Raw genomic sequence first — 19,624 nt, forward strand, 5'->3', positions numbered from 1 at the left:
GTGTAGATAAAATTTATTTTGATTAAAATTTTGGAATTATGTAAGTTATTAAGAGTGTTTTTATCATTAACTTAAAATTTAATATATATATATATATATATATATATAATTGATTTTGTTTCTAATCCAAACTTTAAAATTTTTATGTACTTATAATTAAAAAATTATTAAAATAAATCTTGTCAATTTAAATGAGGAACGGATGTAATTATGATATCAAAAAATATTTCATGTTAATATACTTCTAATACACTCAACAGTCAAAAATCATAACAACTGTAAGAGAAAAATCGTAACAAATGTAAAAAAAATAAAATCATTCCAATAAAATTTAAAGTAAGATAAAAATCAATTTAATTTTTAATATAAGAAAAAAAATATTTAACCCATAATTTTTTATTTGTCATAAAAGTTATGTGAAACTTTTATACTGAAAATATTTTTTTAACCAAACTAAATAAATACCCAGAAAAATTATCTGAAATTAAGTTAACTGGCATTTCAACTTCTTTTTGATATAAAAGTGGAAGAAAAACTGGTCCGAGCAAGTAAAAACCGTTGAAGTCTGGTTGGTAACGTCACACTTAGTATGTGCTTCCAAAACGACTGCGCTTGATATATGAGAGGGGAGGGAAAGAAAGAAAACAGAAGCGGAAAAAGAGGTTGTTTGTGTTGAGTAGCAGAAGATGGAGACTCTGAAAGCAGCTATTCCAGAAAGCCTGAAGCGAGCGATAGCGGATAGCAATGTCGATGATCTTCAAAGCACTTGTTCTTCTCTTCACCGCTTCTTTCTCCACTTCGATCCATTTCACCAGGTAAACCAACCGAACCTTCTCTATTCCTAACCAATAAATAATCCCTAATTTCTTGTTTATGCGCATTGCTGTGGTTCCAGATTATCACTCAACTGGCGGATCCAAAGTATGGTCTGTGCGGTAAGAGTGAGGAAGATGCCTTGAAATCCAAGCAGCTTGGGAATGAATGCTTCTCCAACGCAGATTATGCCAAGGCCTTGGACTGCTATACCCAGGTTTCTTCTTCTTTTGAAATTTATATTTTTCTTGAACTCTTCTCTGTCGTATAGGTGATTGGAACGTGCCGTTCTTTCATAGTTAAACATCTTTAATGAACTGGACCGCTTTAATGAATCGGTTCTTTACTTATCCGCTTTAATAAACAAGTTCAGAACCGGTTCGGAATCGAACCACTTCCGGACTAGTTTCGACTTTTTTGTTTGTTTGTAAAATCCGGTTCTGAAGTGCATTATGCTGTCGTCTTTACTTTTTCTTTTCATAAAATACATCTGAACATGACAACATACATACAAACCGGAATCGGGCAACTATAGGAGTTTTTGGTACAACACATTGTTCATTGCAGCATGTCAAATAGCATTGTCAGATGATAATGGAAAGCAAGTTATTGTCCCGAAGCCATATAAATTATAGAGAAAATGAAACATCAAGAACAAAGGTCATAAATTTAAAATAAAAGAAAAAATGACCACCTAGAAAGTGAGAGAGTGGTACGTTCAAAGTGGGGGTAGCAAATTTAATAACATGACAAATGAGGTTTAGACACTTTACACTTAGTAAGCTATTTGCTTCCAAGCTCCAACGTTCAAGTACTTCAACATGGTTGTACATAGATCAAATTGTGGATTGGATTTTACTTGACTGTCTTGTGTGTATTTGGAGTAGAGGTTTTGTATAAATGTATTGCCATACTAATAGGTATTTTTTTGTAACTTCTTTTCTTTCTAAGAGGTAAAATAGAATAACTCAATCTAAGGGTAATGATCATATGGTGGAATGCATTGCATGCCCCATAATAGGTTGTACTCTTCTCTTTCATGGGAGTTAATGACTATTCATAGTTATTAAATTGACATCAAAGAAGAGTTCAACCCATTGCTTTCTGTCCTAACGAGACATGTTGAACTTTAGAAATGTAAATGGAGATTGGGAATGATAAGCTTTCTGTTCTAGGCTCTAGCATTCATCTATGTATATATACATTAGGAAAAGTGGGTGAAACCGTGAAGATGTCTTTGATACTTTGTTCAGTTCGTGAAGTTAATATAGGATCTGTTTAATAATGTATGTCCACTCGCTATATTAGTAAGATCCACAAGAAATTTACTTGATGTTAGAGTGTGTTAGAAAGGGTTTGAAAAAATGTGTTGATAGCATTCTTCATGTTATGATTGATTAAAAAGACATGAAAAGTTAATTTATGAAATTTTTGGTTAAGTAGGCTTGGCTAGGCCTGAAATAGTAGGAAACAATATTTTTGGGTTGTCTTGGAATGAAATGGAATTCCATCATTCTTCTGATCAAATTTCTGTCCCCCCAGACTGTTCATCCAACAAAACATGTCTTAAAATAGTTCACACTTTTTTTCTTACTATTTTATCCTAATATAAAACATTTTTAAATCGGCCAAAGTGTACATCTATTATCTGACATTGGGAAGCAATTTTTTATTCTTGTTTTATTACGTGTTTAAGGGAAGAAAACTTATTAATCATGCTCTATCAAAAGAAAAATAATGGATAAATACAATAGAGCAGATTTATAGCTTTCTTCTTTTTTCAAGTTTGTTTGAACATATTGTCTCATTCTTTATAAGTGTTCCTTACTTGCTCTTCTTCTAATATGATGGATAGGCATTGCGCAAGGCTCCATTAGATACTGGTGATAGGAAAAGTAATCTTGTTGCAACATTATATATCAATCGGGCTACTGTATTGCATGTAAGTTCCATTTTAAAGTTAGCTCTTAGTCCTTAACCACACTCACATTATTTCTAAAATTGAAGGGCTTGATAATATAATAGAGTATTCATGCATGTACGTTTCCTGCAGAAAATGAGTCTTTTAGTAGAATGCTTGCGAGATTGCACTCGAGCTCTTAAAATTTGTCCAAGCTACGCAAAGGTGAATGTCAGCTTCAGTATTTACTTGTTTTTGCTGAGTTTACCTTTTTTCTTATGTAGTTATGCACCTTTATTGAATGGGTTGAGTTCTTGTATTTGTACTAGGTTTGTTGTAATGTGTGCAACAATGTTTGCAGATTAAGTATTCATGAGTGGTTAAAAAGAAATTTCAATATCTTTTTACTCTGTACTTTGTAGTGGAAGTGTACATAAATAGTTTAGTAATGGAAAAAAAACACTTTCTTTGCAATTTGCCTCAGTGCAGTATCTGAAAACTTATTGGGGTTGTCTTAGAATTTCTGTTATTAACGTGATAATCCAAAGTAATGTGTATTTTTACAAGTTTTGTTTCTTCATCCTAATTAATCAATATTTGTTGTGGTGCAAATGATCTTTTTGGAATGTGTTGATGTAGGTTGCTGTGGCAAAGAATATGGATGCGAACATATATTATAGTTTCAGTTATTCTTTTATTAATTTATTATTTTGGCTATAGGCATGGTACAGGAGAGGTAAGGCAAATGCTTCATTGGGAAATTACAGAAATGCAATTTGCGACCTAAATGTGGCCAAGATTGTGGAACCTTCATTAGGTGGGAAGAGACAAATAGAAGTTGAACTGAAAATTCTTTTAGACCAATGCAAAAGCACAAGTGCGGCAGTACAGATACAACATAAGGATAACAGCTGCAATACTGTGGGTAAGAAGGTTTCCTTGCATAGAACTTGAGCTGTAGATGCAAAGAACTATCTAGTTGGTCAAGCATTGTTGAGTGTAGTTTCATTATGCTTATATCATTGAAGTATGTTTAAAGTGACATCTTGCTTTCTAAATTTTTAGATTATAAGCACAGGCTTTGTTGTATAACTGTGTAAATAACTTTTGTAGGAAGATTCTAGTATCCTCTAGCCTAGACTTACATATGTTAACAAAAAATACATGCATGTATAACCAAATCAGGGGAAGCACCCTTGTGCAACAAAATTAGAATTAAAACATGAATAACAACTAAATTAGAAGTTAAACATAGTTAATTCACAGTTCTCATATGGTAACTTAAGAAGATAATTCTCCTTACAAGGTCTTCTCCTTTCTTAGGACAGAATTAATTCATAGTTCTCAATGCTAACTAAATAAAATGAATGACCTTCTACTCTAGCTTTTAAAGCTAACTATATGACAAATTCTGTAACCAATATTTTAACTTCTTTCCTTTCTGTCATGTTCATGGGTCCTGTCAGCTATCCTTGTATACACTGAAAGGACCTTGTTTTTCACTCTTCCTAAGATACTAAGATGGTAAAGTGCATTGTGGCAGGTGAGATGCCTCAAATGAAGCTACAGTGTGTCTCCATGCCTGATAAAGGAAGAGGCATGGTCTCATCATGTGTCATTTCACCAGGTTCTTTGGTTCATTCCGAAGAACCTTATGCTATGGTAACAAACAACTATATTCTCTGTATTATCATTAATTATAAATTTATTTTTAAGTCCAATTTTAGTGATGTTAATGGTGTCATTTTTCTTGGATAGTATTCAATTAGTTATTTTAATTAATTTTTTTGGCTAAAATAGACATGACATTCTTCAACTTAGGTTCATGTGTAATTTATCCTATTGGCTTTCAGTTGAAGCAATCAACATTCTAAACCTATATCATTGTTTACTATTCTGTTTAAATAGTTATAAATTCTTAATCAATGTTGTCAAGATTGCGTGTATACACACATGATCCTGCAAGTAATGAAGACAGTGAGATGACTTGCACAGTAGATGGGGAGACGTGCAGATTGTAACGGGATTGCGTGATTGCTCGTAAAATTGGCAGATCGTGCACTGTGTCGATCCACTTGAGCAGCTAGGGTTCATGTTTAAAAAATCCCTTTAGTTTGCTAATAACCCAACCTGAAAAAAAGCCCAACTTGTAAAGATGACCCTTTTCCACTACGGTTCCCATGTGCATATCAGAATAGAACCAAACAACTCTCATTGGCGCTGTTCATTGACGATGGCACTTTCATCACCGACATCTTCAGCCATCACAACATTGATGTTGCTGTCACCGAAGTTTGCTTAACCTTGTTGGGCATCACAATGCTCATGATCATCATGTCACCATCTCAGATACTCGCATCAACATTGTCGGCATTGTCTTTATTGTTGTCGTCCTTCCTTCATTGTGGACTGCTCTGTTCTATAATTTTTCTTTTGGATCTTACTATTTATGACGTATTATGAATTATTTTCCTGTCCGTATTATTTTTAATGCATGTACAGGTTTATAAATATAGTTTATTCATATACTCATACAAGTCAAGTTATGATCTTTTATCTCCCTTTTGATCCTCATACGATTCTTGAGTTTCACAACATTGTTCCAACATGATGTTCAAATAGAATTGATGTAATGGAAGAAATTTTACTGGAAAAAATTGTTTTTCTGTTTCCAGTTGCTAAGACGGAGGGAGTTTAGATGAGTGTGCATGTGATTGAGAAAGAAAGTGTAAGATATCAAACTAAATAGATTCTTTAGAAACTTTTCTTTCTGCTTTATTTATGTTTATTGTGAAAGTTGTGTGTGTCACATTAGTAAGCTAGGCGTGATTTACACAACCATACAAGTTTTGGGTGTTGGTTGCTTCAATTGGAAGCACAAGGGGTCATAGAATTCAGAGAGATTTGTGAAAATAAACAAAAAACTGAGTTCTATTGAATAAAATCAATTTCTACATGCTGTTACAGAAATAAACTTTATACAGGAGAACCTGTAAATAACTCTAACTAACTAGTTACAGCTGTCTCTTAACAGATGTCACATTATACTGACTGAGTAATACACTCAAGGGGCTAAATTGCAGATGAAATGGGCTTTAACTTCTTTGTTGTCATCTTTAAGTACATGATTTCCTTTTCAGAGAACTGGAGACGTTTGGCTGCAATGCAATCAACTGTTCAGATTTCAAAATTGATTTACACCTGTTTTATTAAAATAAATTATTGCTTGCCGTCTATATCATGTATATTGTATTCACTATTTTTTGTGAAAATAAGTATATTGTTAAAATAATAAAAATATAGTATAAGACCATCCATGTGGCTTCACCTAACAACTTAAGCTTTATTCTTGAGATGGTATCAAAGCCTTTATGATCAAATGATCCACAGTTTGATCCTTGTTGCCCCTATTCTTCTAATAAAAGTTGAATTTCAATATATATGGATGGGCCTGTGCACTATTTAAGTTTCAAGTTAAAGGACTCTTGCGTGAAGGGATGTGTTTAAAATGTAAATACTAATATGAAACGATTCATGTGTTTTCACCCAACAGCTTAAGCTTTTGGGATAATTGGGTTAATGACATGCATGATATTTGTTGTCAGTAGCTTTAACTTATAAACATGAATCCTCAGGCTTCTTGAGATTAACAAATAAATTATCTTCCAGTTCTTTTTATATTTGTATTTCTTTAGGAAAACAGACTTATTCTAGGAAATTAACTTGATATTTTCTTATACTGCAGATAATTTTAAAGCAATGTCGGGAAACCCATTGCCATTATTGTTTGAATGATCTACCTGCTGATAGAGTTCCTTGTATATCATGTTCAATACCATTGTATTGCTCCCACCAATGCCAGATACGAGCAGGTGGGCAAATGTTCAGGATTTATCCAGAAAATAATGACACTTTTAAAAAAATGCCCAGTGATCTTGGAGAATATGCTTCTGAAGTTATCCAAAGCGATGATTCTGAACAAGAAATTGAGGATATTACTGAACATAAACATGAATGTGGAGGTGTACATTGGCCTGTGGTACTGCCATCTGAGATTGTTTTGACTGGCCGAATACTAGCAGGGTTTTTGCTGAATAGCACATCTGAAAATATTGTAAACTTTGTGGAAAGACTGGTATATTTTAAATGCATGCAGTTTTTTAGTTCAGTTAATTTTGTTGTCATTTGATTATGAGTAGCTGCATGCTTATGGCTTCTTCTCATGCAGGAGCTTTCTCATTGTTACAAACACATGTCATCCGAAAGCAAATTGGATTCACATATATATGCCACTGTATTGTTATATTGTCTTCAGCACTCTTGTGAAACTATGTTTTCCATAGACGGAGTCTCCATATCGCAGGTTGTTTTGTTACTCCTCTGTGTACATGCATGTGCATGTGGATGTGTCTATTTGTTCTTTGATTCGTAACAAAAGTTACAAAACCATCATATGCCATGTGCTGGGCAACATTTTTTTCAATATGTTGAAGCATTCGTTGAAAAATGTAATTTATTTTGTTGCTTTATTGTATTTGAATCATTAAAATAATCATATTCAGGTTCCAAAATTCTTTGTAAATGCAGGTTGTCATAATTATTTCTCAAATTAAAGTGAATTGTATGACCATTGTTCGTTTAAAATCAATAGATGCTCATGGAGGTCATTTTGGAGAATTTCCATTTCAATACGGTGCACATTCAACCAGTAATGTGGAACAGGTACATATTTTGACACATGTCTTTTAAAATTTAATTAGATTAATGCATTGATGGCGTAACTTACATTGTCTTTCAATTACAAATTGCTACATTTGATGAGTTTGTTGATTTCTATAATAAGTTAATAACTATTAATACCTTTAAGGTCCGTTTGGTAGACAGGATGTGAGAAAATAGGATATGATAACTATACTAATCCTATTGTAATGATGTTTGTTTTATCAACATGATATGATAATGTTATTTAGTCACTTATTCTATCTTGTATCAACATGATATGATAAGTTTAATAGAGTAGGATAAACACTCTCCTACCTCTCTTTATATGATATTCACCCATACATTTAAATTAAAATGGTAATTAAATATAAAAAATAATTTTTTATTATTAAAATATATTTTAAAGAAAATATTTATGTCATAATATTAATTTTACAAAACTTATATAATTTATTTATAACTTGAAGAAAAGGTATAATTTTGTTAATATTAATTTGTACAATAATGTACATCATAATATTATCTTACATGTATTTATTTTGTAATTACTGTGGCACAGAAACTTAACTTATATTATTTGTTAGAATATTAAATTAAATAATAATAACTTAAATACTTTTAAGATGTTAATTATAATTTTAAAATCTTATATAATTTTTTTATAATATAAGAAATAGTTATAGAAATAAAATATAATTTTGTATAATTTAGTTAATCTTTTTTTAAAAAATCCTAAGTTAGAATTTTTTTTAAATTAAAAGTAAAATTTTAGATAATTATATGTAATTTGAATATAATTTATGTTATATCCTAACATTATTTAATTTGTTATCTTGTGTGCATCAATACTGTATATTATTCTACAATATTATGTTATTATCCTATTATGTTTTTTGTCTTATCATATCATATATTTTTATCCTATCATATCATATCCACCAAAAGAGCCCTAAAAGTTGTGCTTGAGATTATCATATGATATATACACTTACAATACATAGAAACTAAACTCTTGACTTTTATTGTATTATTTTCTTGTTTAATACACTTTTTTGCTTTTGCTGTATTTACTTGTGAATATTTTGCAAGCCAAACAATTATGACTGTGACATTGCTGGTGATGGTAATATTTTCTTAGTGACTATTATATCCTTGGTATTCTAAGTCATATTATGTTATTTATCGTAGGTCAGAGTGGGTAAAGCCATCTATAAAGCTGGCAGTTTATTTAACCATTCTTGCCAACCGAATGTTCATGCATATTTTCTTTCACGCACTCTTTACCTACGAACCACACATGGTGTTGCAGCTGGTTGTCAGCTAGAACTGTCTTATGGTCCACAGGTATTGGAAATTTAAAGCTGTACTGACATTGCTAGTTAGTTTTGTTTGAAACTTTTGAAGTGTGTCTATATTCTTTTTTCTTATAAAGATTTTCAGTGATCAAACATCCTTAAAGCTTAAGCTGTTACAGAGTAGTTTTATTTTCATCTTTAACATTCCTCCTCACACAAATTCCCTTTGTGGTTGAGCCGGAGAGGACAAGGGCCCACCAAACTTTGTACTGAAATATTAGTTTAATTAGAATAAGGGTTGCATGGGTCGAGCTATTGACAACTTAATTTAAGAGGCTCTGTTGCCTAGTTGAGAAACCAATTCCAAAAGTGAGAGAGAAGAGGACATGAATTTTCCTATGAATTTGAGAGGAAACTTTTGCTCATATAAGCAGAACTGAGGCTTGGAATAATACAATATTTGGTTTGAATCATCATGTGTTACAATAACGAAACATTTATTTGATAATTAAAAATAATAGAGGCATGTTTTATTATACCAATAAACTATTTTGTACTAATAAATTAAGAAGTTGGTCAATAATTAGTATTATTATAACTGCTAGTACAAGCAGAAGCCTGCAAGTAGAAGATACTTGTAATCACAGATCCTCTCATAGTGGAGAACTTGAAGTTCTAGACTTACTTGATTAGTATTACGCCAAACATGGGGGCTAACCAGTTTTAGGTGATTTTAATAACAGTTTGTTAGACTTGAATAATGAGAGGGAGAAAATAAATATCATATTAATTACAATCATGGTGAGTACAGTCTCAACTCCTCAATCACATTCTCTTAGAAAAAAAAAAAAAAATCTACCAAAATGAATATGTAAATTCCAGGGATAGTTTTCTTAATTACTATGGAGATTTTAGGATATTTTTATTCCAACAATCCCCTATGTACAACAGTTAGGCCTTAACATACCTCCCTGGTTACTGGGTCTGGAATTGTATTTGTTTGACATGTGGGTCCTACTCCTCCTTCGCTTCTACAAAAGGAAAGCAACAAAACACAAAGTGATTTACTCAGACTTTCAAATGTCAAGTCTGTTGTAAAAATGCTTCTGTTCCAATGTTCAATATACAGTTCTGTTTTGCAGGTTGGGTTGTGGGATTGTAAAGATCGCCTTAACTTTCTCAAAGACGAATATGCATTTCATTGTCAGTGTATTGGTTGTTCAGAAGTTAATGTATCTGACGTAGTCCTCAATGCCTTCCATTGTGTCAATCCAAATTGTTCTGGCGCAGTGTTAGAAAGCAGAGTACTTGACTGTGAACAGCAGAAAATCAAGCACTTCACTATTACTGACCGTGTAAGCCATTTAGAGGACACTTGTTGATACTGAATTACTATTGTTCTTTGGATTATAAATCTAGGTTAAGTTTAAATTGTGTGCTTTACCTCAGACAGTGTCTTGATTTTCAAGAAATTGCCTCAACAAAACAATATGGAAGCCATTCTTGTGGTTGGGATGCATTACATTATATGGAAAAAGTGAAAATACTATTAGTGATGATCTGTATAAGCTAAATGCAACATACATAGACCTAATAATAAATGCTATCCTAGTATTTTTAGGCTTCAAATAAAGGGAACAAGGAATACAAATTCTAATTATATGGAGGGAATATTCAATATATAAGTAAGGGTAGAAATCTATGTAAATACAGAAACAAATCGTGTGCTAAGCAAATTATTCATGCATACCAACAATTCTTTTTTGTATCTGAATATCAAGCAGCCTACCACCTTCTATTCATTCTATCCAGTGTTCTAAAAATGGCTACCTGACCATGAGTTAAATTCAGGTAATGCAGTAAAATTTTGGTATAATCCAAGTCTTCTGATTCATCCTTATTTATGGAGCTGTTACTAGAAATTTAATATGGATTGGCAATTCTGTCAGATACCATTTTTTATAATAAATGACAAATCACTAGTATTGAGCAACTAAGCATTTTCCTTCTGTTACGTAAGTTGCTAAGGGACAGGAAACTTGGATAGATGACATTATGATGCATGTTTTCGCCATTTCAATTTTGCAATATTTTTTCACTACAAAAACCCTCCACTCTTTCAGGTTGACAAGAATGATGACATTAGTGTATGTCTTAATGTCTTCAAACAAAACGGGGCCTATATTCATGGTCAACCTGGATACTGTTTGAAATGTGGTTCTTACTGTGATTTAGAGTCTTCACAAGCAGCAGTCAGTGAAGCTTTAATATGTATCAAAAGGTTTGCACTGTTCAATTTGGCTCCTAATAACCCCATCCTAAAGTACATATTTCCTTTTACTCTGAATATAATCATAGCAAATCTTGAATAGTTCCCAATTTTAGGCTACCTTGATAAATCCCCCATTTAAAATCCTGCATGATCTCATTGTAAATAGTATATGGCTGCTTATTTTTGAGTATTTTACATCCCAAAATACGAAAATGACAGGTTGCAGGATGCAATATTGTTGAAAGAAATTTCAAGTATTACTATTTCTGATGCTTTGATATCTCTTCAATCGCTAAGATTAAATTTGCATGCTTACAACAAGCTTATTGCAGAGGTGAGTTTGAGCTTCCTGCACTTAAACTCCTCCATGTTAGTTATAGTTTTATTCGTTTATGCTAATAGGTGTTGCGTGTTGGGTAGTCTTGGAATACCCATACTGTTCAATTACTTCATAAGCATTGAATTTAACCAATGCGAAATTAAAGTAATCATTAGATAGATAAGATCAAGCCTATAAAAGTCTTAAAAAACCATATTGATATTACAGTAATTACTCCATTTTAATATACAACCCTGATTTGTCAAATGTCATTTTTACTTCCATCAGCTCTATCTCTTTATTCCTTTCCCTTCACATATCTTTCTCTCTTTTCGTTCTTTCTCTCTTTTCGTTCTTTCTCTTCCCCCAAGGATGTATACTAATGGGGTGTGGAAGCATTAATTTTGTGTGATATATATATATAATATCTATTTGAGAACTTATGTAAATACGTAATCTTTTTAAACAAAAAATAAGCTAATCCAAACATGCACTCAATGACTGGATTTCTTAGACTCCAAAAGTGTGTGTGGTAACAACTATTGAATGTCATGGACTGGTAGACAAATAATGTCTCACGTTTTCAATATGATGGTTTGTTTAACTTTTATATCCTTCAACATGATATGATGCATGCAGGCAGAAGACAGCATTGCTCAGGCTTTCTGTTTAGTGGGAGAATTACAATTATCTGTTGATCATTGCAAAGCTTCTATCCAGGTAAAACTTTTATTAACAAGCTTACTAGTATAAAAGGGGTGGGGAGGGAGAATTTTTTTTTTGACATCTGTTTACTATTATCCCATCGCGATGATCGCGTATACCTAGAACCTATCAACTATCCAGAATTTTTTCCAGTGGCAGAAATATAAATATTTTTTGAATGGAACTCAGAAAACTTCCCTGTTAAATTGTGTGGTGTAGCACTGTAAAATCAGACAGAAAGAAAAGAAAAACAATAAACATTTCAGCCATTAATTTAAAAACTGTTATATCTAACAGTGCGTATTTACTTTATCATGGTTAGTGACACATGTTCCTCTCCCACTGTAGCCTTCTTCTGGATATAAATGTATGCTTGCTGAAATGTTTTCTATTGATTATGTTATTGTTTATTGATGTTGGTGAAAATTTCACCCGCACCAAGCAATTGAAAATGAGAACTCATTGGTGTACATCTTACAGGAACTGGACTTATGAATTTGACAATTACGATTTAGGCATTTTAACCATTCTGCCATGGATAGTGAGAATCCTTAACAACCAAATTCCAATTGAAGTGAAATCGTTTGAATAAATTGATGCAGTTTAGGGGGATTTGACGAAAGAACATCAATTCAAATCCTGAACTTTTTTAATTGAGATATATCTAGAATCTCCTTGCTATTCATGAACCAAATCCACCATGATACAAACTTAGGTAGTGCTTAAGTCCCACAACGATTGGTGTATGATGCTGAATGAAGTACAGAAGTGTTTTGTTCTTCGCCTCAACAACTCTAACGTTTAAGGATGATTTCCCAAGTGCCTGGGTGCTTATATATTGTTTTGGGAGGAAAACCTGCCCTTAAAAGCTACTCCCATTGATATTTTTTTGCCCTTTCTATTGGACTTTTTTGTATTGAACCTTGCATTAATTAATTTTTGACCAAAAATACACATAATTATTTTAGCTCAAAAATAATAAATAATATGAATTGTCTTTTTCTCCATTATAAATATGGAGAATTGAAGACTTTAGTTTTATAATTAAAATTCCGTTACTATTATTCTGTCTCCATACATGAATTTATTTAGGGATAATTTAAAAAAAATATTACAATGCAAAAAAAATTAATTTTTCTAATTAAATTGACTAACTTTTTTAGTAATTTTGAATTTGGTATCAGTACCTTATATTTAGAGACGGATGGAATAGTTGTTAAGAAAGAAGAACCAAATACTTAACTACTCTACCAAACACTTCATCCTACTCGATGAAGCTTTAGGCACCTCATAATAGCCAAGTCTATATCACACATAACACCACAAATAAAATAGCAGAAGATAGAATTTGTGATGACACCTTTTTCCTACATCCACGGAAACACTTAAACAATGTTCACTTAGATCAATAAAGATTACAAGTTTTGTGGAAACATGAAAAGCACTCACCTAGAAGTGTATCTCCCTACAAACTCAGGAATCCCATTTAAGATTTAAACCGAATGGTAAAACACGCTCACAAGAGACATTTTGACTACTACAAGTGACTACCCACATTAGTTCATTTCTCTCTGACTTGAGTGCCTCAACACTTCACAGGACTTAATAGTTAATGCATATTGGTTACTTTTCACCTTTCAAGGGTATTGAAATGTCATTTCCTTCTTGCAAAAGAGACTCGGTTCTTCCATAAGTTGAAATATAACTTCCACTACATGTTAATGAATGCATTTCCAATATGGTATTGTTACCAAAATTATGTCTTTCTCAGTAATAGGTCTAAAGCGTTTTGTTGCTTTTTGTGTTGCAGATTCTGGAAAAGCTATATGATACTGATGATATTGTTATTGCTTACGAACTGGTGAAGCTTTCTTCCATCCTACTTTCCTTGGATGATTCTACTGCTGCGGAAAGCATAAATCGAATTGATGATATCTTCTCACGTTATTATGGACTTCATGCAGACTTGGTGTTCCCTGATCTTCAATATCTCAGGAAAGAAATTGAGAAATTTTCAGTGAAGGCCATCCAATAAAATGATTTTACGACAAAATGAGCTATAGAATGTCAGGTATAATTGTCAATCACAGCTTAAATGACTTTTCATATAATATGAAAGATATACAATAGTCAACGACCTCAAGAAGATTACTCAAAGCTCATCCAAGCTGTTTGATAGTCTAGGCATATTCTGCATAAATATGAACGAGACTTTGAACTAAGGTCAGTCAAGTTTGTTCTCTAACTACTCTCTCTTTCCGAACATGTGCTTTATTAATATAGATTCATCCAAATTTATAGGGGTGGAGATATATTTTAAAGATTGTCTTGAGATCTCAGTGGATGAAACCTCAATTAGTTACATGGGTATCAACAATTACTTTTCAAGTTATAGCTTTAGTTCCCAAAGAAAATTGTTTCTTGCAGTAAGTTATACCTTCTACTGCTAAAATCAAATCAAGGAATTTATTTCTTTCTTAATTAATGGTTTCAAGGAAATGGGGAGCAGTAAACATAGGAGATTGTGTAATTTGTATGATTATATTTTATGCGCTGAATTTAAGAGGATATGGTGCAAAGCTATAGGTGTGAAAAGTTGTAGGAATGGTTACTTGACAGATTGTGCAGCTTAGCAATGAACTTCTTCTACTCCGTCTTCTAACCGGTTTTGATATGCTCTCTTAGAAGTTAGACATGTATTATATGCTCTCATACCAAGTACAATTATTAATGACTTCCAGAAGACTGCATTTAGTATTAGCACTAGAGGCTAACACTTGTCTGATCTACTAGCATGTTAGGCTATTGGGTGTCTTCTTACTCTGATACCTATTGACAAACCTAGATTACCAACAAAGTTTCTGAAAACCTCCATGAGATGAGTCTTCTCTCAAACTCACTTAGTTAATATAAACATTCATTGACTCCTTACTACTTTACCTTCATTTTGTGATTAGGGTTATCAATATAGTTTGAAATCTCACTATGCCTAAATGCTTATACCATATTACTAAACATAGTTTTACCTGCATGGTAATAGCCAAAAATCACCCACCTATGATTCCTTAAAGTTCTCTTTCTCATAGATCATACTTCATACATAAATACCACACCTAATATCAAACATCACAATTTATCTTGACATATACTCAATTTTCATAATTCATAATATTTCATTTAGACAACATTTAATTCTCACTCTTCATAAAGTATTGCCACCAAACGCCAGCCACATGTAACAATCTAAAGCAGTCCCATACTCTATAATACCAAGAAATCAAGAAAAAAAGTAAATATCTCTTATATAGGGGTGATCGCTTAAGTGTCATCCCTTCACAAAAGAGAGAATTGTCTCGACCTCTTGCTCAAATGTCCCAGTGTCACTATATTGTCACTTAGCATCATCAGAATGTTTGAGTGACTAGAATCTTAGATGAGAGAGAATTGTTATGGTGTTTCTCTTGTCGCTTGAGTGGCCAAAACTCCAGAGAAGAGAATTGTTCTAGGCTCTCTCTCTAGCTCAAACTACCATCCGTAGCTTGAGCGATAAAGCTCCTCAGTTGAGCAACATATGGTTTCTTGAGCGAGGTAAACAAAGTTCACAAAATGAAGTCTTTTATTCTAATTGAACTAAAACAAGTTATTTCATTCTAAAACCATTTCTCCTCTGTATATTATGCAAACTACACTTGTTTTATTTCAATTAGATTCAAAGGACAAATGTTGTCAAACTCGAGGATGTGAAAGGGGATAAAAAATTATAACTCAACTCATAAGTTGAGTTATGAATGTACGAAAAATTATATTCATAAACCTGCATGCATTAAAAAAATATAGATGATAAAAATAGCTCATAGCGAGTCTTAAATAGGTCCTCTTGTTCTCTATAGAATTTGAAGGAAAAACGGAGTAAGCATAATTGCAGCACCAAGAGAGAGTAGAACTCTAAAATGATTGGAACAGAGAGCGAGCATCAACCAATGTGAAGGCAACACTAGTGACGATGCGTGAGTGTTGTGATGTCAACAACAATGAAGCTAGTGGCAACAGGAGCTTCGTAAGTGCTATGATGGTTGTTGGCGACTCTAGTGATGGTTGTTTGACAGCAGCGACCACAGCGTCAGCATCAAGAGGTGCATGCACTGTTTTGTGACCCCTTAATTTGGCGTGTGCCATCATCAAACCCTAGCTTCTCAAGATGAGAAGGATCAATACTACACAGGATCCCTCGATTCAGTGAGCAACATCGCAACCTCACAGCGATCTGCACCTCCCTCGATCTGACATCTGCTTCACCTTGCGATCTCCTCAATATTCGTGGGATCGAGGGAGTTTGCAAGTTAACTCAAGATTTTGACAACACTGCAAAAGAAAGCAACGGGTTAAACAACATAATACTCAAGTACTAACTTAAGTATTTATTCAAATCAATATTAAAAGAATTTTATTCAAACTAATGCATTTCACAACTTCAAAGGCACTTAATCACATACACCTGTTACAGTAGAGTATTACCGTAAAAATCCTTGCCAACAATCTCTTCGTTATCAAAGTCCTCAATACTAAAAATAAGTGATCCAATGAATCAAATCTCTATTCAACAACCATAACTACAATTTAATCCACAAGTATCCTAAGGTTTGGTCTCATCAAAGTTCTATTTCTGACAGTACCAAATATTTCCAAAACAGTGAATCAAGTCAACTTCTCTTATCTTAACTCTTGTGCTCTTCAAGGATTTGTTCCAAAGACTCAAAAAAACTAGGGAAGCCTTAACTTGCTCCTAAGAGACCTGATTCACAAACTAAACATATCACTACCTACCTAGACTAGCAAATATTGATCTTTTTGACTCATATCTTACATGCAATCACAAAGGCCTATCCATGCATGCAACAAGAAAACAAGAATCAAAGATCTAAGGGGAAAAGAAAAACTTACTCAAAACTTGTGATTAGATGAATTAGGACAAGCAGACCTTGTTTGTGTTGAACAAGGGCTGCTGGTTCATTTTTATGAACAACCATGGCTGAAACTTCTTTTGTTTCACGTGTTGTGCCTAGTAAGGGTGGACAAAAAATCCAAATTACAAAATCCAATCCATAATTATCCAAATCCATATTATTTTTAATCCATTTAAATGGATTTATCTCAAATCCAAATCCATATTTTTGGATTTTAAACCCAATCCATTTAATTGGATATGGATTAGATATAGATTAGATACATTTTTGGATTATCCAAATTGCATTTTGGGTTGGATCCCAAGTTGAGCAAAGTCGGCCTAAGTCCACATTAAGCCGAGTTGTCCGGGCCTAAGTCGAATTGAGTCAGTATGGGCCAAAGTCGACCAAGTCGTTCCGGGCCAAAGTCAAGCCGAGTCCACCCTAGGCCAAGTCGAGCTGAGTGGCCGATATTGAGTTGACCCGAGTCGGTCGGGGCCAATATCGAGCCGAGTTGGCCCAGGCCAATGTCTACTCGAGTCGGTCCATGCCCATGTCAAGTTGAGTCTTTCGGGTCCGATATAGAGTCGAGCGGGCCCGAATCGATATCCAGACGACCAGGCCAAGGCTGATGTCGAGCCGAGCAGGCCCAGGCCAATGTCGAGCTGAGCAGGCCAAGGCTGATATTGAGCCGAGCGGGCCCAGGTCGATGTCGAGCCTAGCAAGCCCGGGCCGATGTTGAGCAGAGCAGGCCTGGGTCGATGTCGATTCGTCCAGGCCCGGGCCAATATCAAGTCGAGCAGGCTTGGGCCGATGTTGAGTCGTCCGGGCCTGAGCCGATGTTGACTCGTTCGGGCCCGGGCCGATGTTGTGTCATCTGGGCCCAAGTTGATGTTGAGTCATCCGCGCCCAGACCTATGTCTAGCCGCCCGGGCTGATGTCGAGCTTTCCGGACCCGGGCCTATGTCGAGACCAGCAGTTTGAGGCCAATGTCGAGTCGAGCGGGCCCGGGTCGATGTCTAGTCGTTCGGGCTTAGGCCGATTTTGGGTCGTCTGGGATCGGGCTGTTGTCGAGTCGTTCGAGCCCGGGCCGATGTTGAGCTAAGTTGGTCCGCATCTAAGTTGAGTCGGGTTAGGCCCAGTTCGAGCAAGTTAGTATGTGTCCATATCAAAATAGATTTAATGTATTTGAGAAAGTGGATTTAATCTAGTTAACAAAGTGGATTTAATCTAGATTTAAACCACTTTAAATGGATTTAAAAAAAATCCAAATAAATTTGATCTAGTTAAAATGGATATGGATTTTATCCAATCCATTTATTTGGATTTTGATTGGATCTAGATTGGATTTTGAAAAATCCAATCCATGACCACCCCTAGTGCCCTGATGTTGTTGTTTTTCTTCTTGAATAAGGGAAGAATAAGCTTGTGGAACATCAAGAAATGGATTCATTAAAAGGAGTTGGCCACAAATAAGTTTGCATAAGAAACTGCGTTAGTTTGCATCTTTATTATCTGCTCCACAAGTGCAGATCCCATTACTATATGAGCATAAATTATCCCTTAATTTTTTTAACTGTGTAATACTTTATCTTGAGCCAAGCAAGCAATGTCTCTCTCTCAATCTGAAAAATCTATGATTGAGCTGAGGATCATTACCACTCTTGATACCATGTAAAGAAAGGAAATAAAAGGAATTTTGTCTTGTATTGTAATTAATTTAAAAGATCATAAATATATAAAAGAAGATATTTATAATTATGCTATAATGTTCCTAGAGTTATACTGTTAGGTTCTTATAGTTCTGCGATACAACCCTACAAAATCAACTATTCTAATATGCATAATTATAATATTTTATCCCTAGAATCTTGGGATGAGAGGCGACATGTTGAATGACCCGTTTCCTTTTAGAATTTGATCTCAATGATTCTTCTTGGTAATGATTTTTGAGTTTCACGTGTATTATTACTTTTTTAATTTCCTGATTGGTTTGTTATTTATTCACTTGTTTGATCTTTTATTATTGTATTTCTGTTCCATTCTGTATTTGTCTGTAAACATTTCCATTCCGTATTTTTATTGTTTCCCCTTAATGCAATGCAGGCAATGGGTAATGGCACCTTTCAAAGGAACGGACATTGAAAAAATTCTGTGGTATAGATCTTTTTTGACTAATATCGACAAGTCGTGTTTTTGGCCATGCCGGGTAAAAACAAGGCCTCTCCTTCATGTTATATTATATGTACTAAAAGTAGACCTGAAGACGCAGATCGTTGTTGCCAGTGCTTTGTTTTAGGTATGCTCTCGGCATTTGGGACGTAGCTGGGATGCCTCAGGTAGGTCCAAGCTTTCAGCAAAACTGCTTAATGAATCTCTGACTAAGGGAGTGGTGTCATTATTACTTTGTGTTAAATTTTGTCGACAGTAAAAGGATTAATTGAATATTTTTAATATATTTTTGAAATATTACATTTGATTTCTATTATATGAATGAAATGTAATGATTTCTTATGAATATAAAATTGGATGTATGATTTATATAAAAGAAATTTTAATCTTAATGGTATGTTTTGAGAAAACATTATCTAATTGAAAATTATTGGATGGTGAAATATTTTGCAGAAGGTCTATCGGTGTAGTTTGAATTTTTTT

At 33.8% G+C, this 19,624-nt stretch overlaps 1 protein-coding gene and 1 long non-coding RNA gene across 17 annotated transcripts; one reads left to right on the top strand and one right to left on the bottom strand.

Annotated features, from left to right (window-relative positions):
* Positions 1-546: 546 nt before the first annotated feature.
* TPR9 (Tetratricopeptide repeat (TPR)-like superfamily protein) lies at positions 547-19,561 on the top strand. 16 transcript variants are annotated; one of them, XR_016515685.1, is made up of 19 exons: positions 648-815; positions 896-1,030; positions 2,669-2,755; positions 2,867-2,938; positions 3,434-3,638; positions 4,257-4,375; positions 5,389-5,441; positions 6,459-6,848; positions 6,942-7,076; positions 7,301-7,435; positions 8,624-8,779; positions 9,873-10,085; positions 10,854-11,011; positions 11,222-11,336; positions 11,961-12,041; positions 13,837-13,887; positions 13,991-14,249; positions 14,328-14,452; positions 19,076-19,561. XR_016515685.1 is itself a non-coding variant. In XM_068626227.2 (16 exons), the coding sequence occupies exons 1-15, from the start codon at positions 687-689 to the stop codon at positions 14,059-14,061; spliced, it is 2,355 nt and encodes a 784-aa protein (XP_068482328.1). In that variant the 5' UTR covers positions 547-686; the 3' UTR covers positions 14,062-14,097; positions 19,076-19,561. The 16 variants fall into 16 exon arrangements, 5 of the variants coding, with proteins under 5 accessions (XP_068482328.1, XP_090151645.1, XP_090151646.1 ...); XR_016515683.1 differs by lacking the exon at positions 5,389-5,441 and having other exon boundaries at positions 547-815; XR_011082834.2 differs by lacking the exon at positions 5,389-5,441 and having other exon boundaries at positions 547-815; positions 13,837-14,249; positions 14,328-14,393.
* On the bottom strand, positions 13,869-16,709 carry LOC137821572 (uncharacterized). The gene is made up of 3 exons (XR_011082841.2): positions 16,542-16,709; positions 16,005-16,388; positions 13,869-14,007 (listed from the first exon to the last, which is right to left on the bottom strand). It is a non-coding gene; the product is annotated as an uncharacterized LOC137821572 (long non-coding RNA).
* Positions 19,562-19,624: the final 63 nt, after the last annotated feature.

The sequence above is a fragment of the Phaseolus vulgaris genome, chromosome 9 (genome assembly GCF_051622355.1).
Source record: "Phaseolus vulgaris cultivar YP4 chromosome 9, ASM5162235v1, whole genome shotgun sequence".
In the NCBI taxonomy this organism is placed as follows: Eukaryota; Viridiplantae; Streptophyta; class Magnoliopsida; order Fabales; family Fabaceae; genus Phaseolus; species Phaseolus vulgaris.

Bases quoted from the DNA above. Each gene is read 5' to 3' on its own strand.
- TPR9 (XM_068626227.2), top strand. From the start codon at position 687: ATGGAGACTCTGAAAGCAGCTATTCCAGAAAGCCTGAAGCGAGCGATA. The intron at 3,639-4,256 runs GTAAGAAGGTTT...GCATTGTGGCAG, and splicing joins TAACAGCTGCAATACTGTGG to GTGAGATGCCTCAAATGAAG. The intron at 12,042-13,836 runs GTAAAACTTTTA...TTTGTGTTGCAG, and splicing joins ATTGCAAAGCTTCTATCCAG to ATTCTGGAAAAGCTATATGA.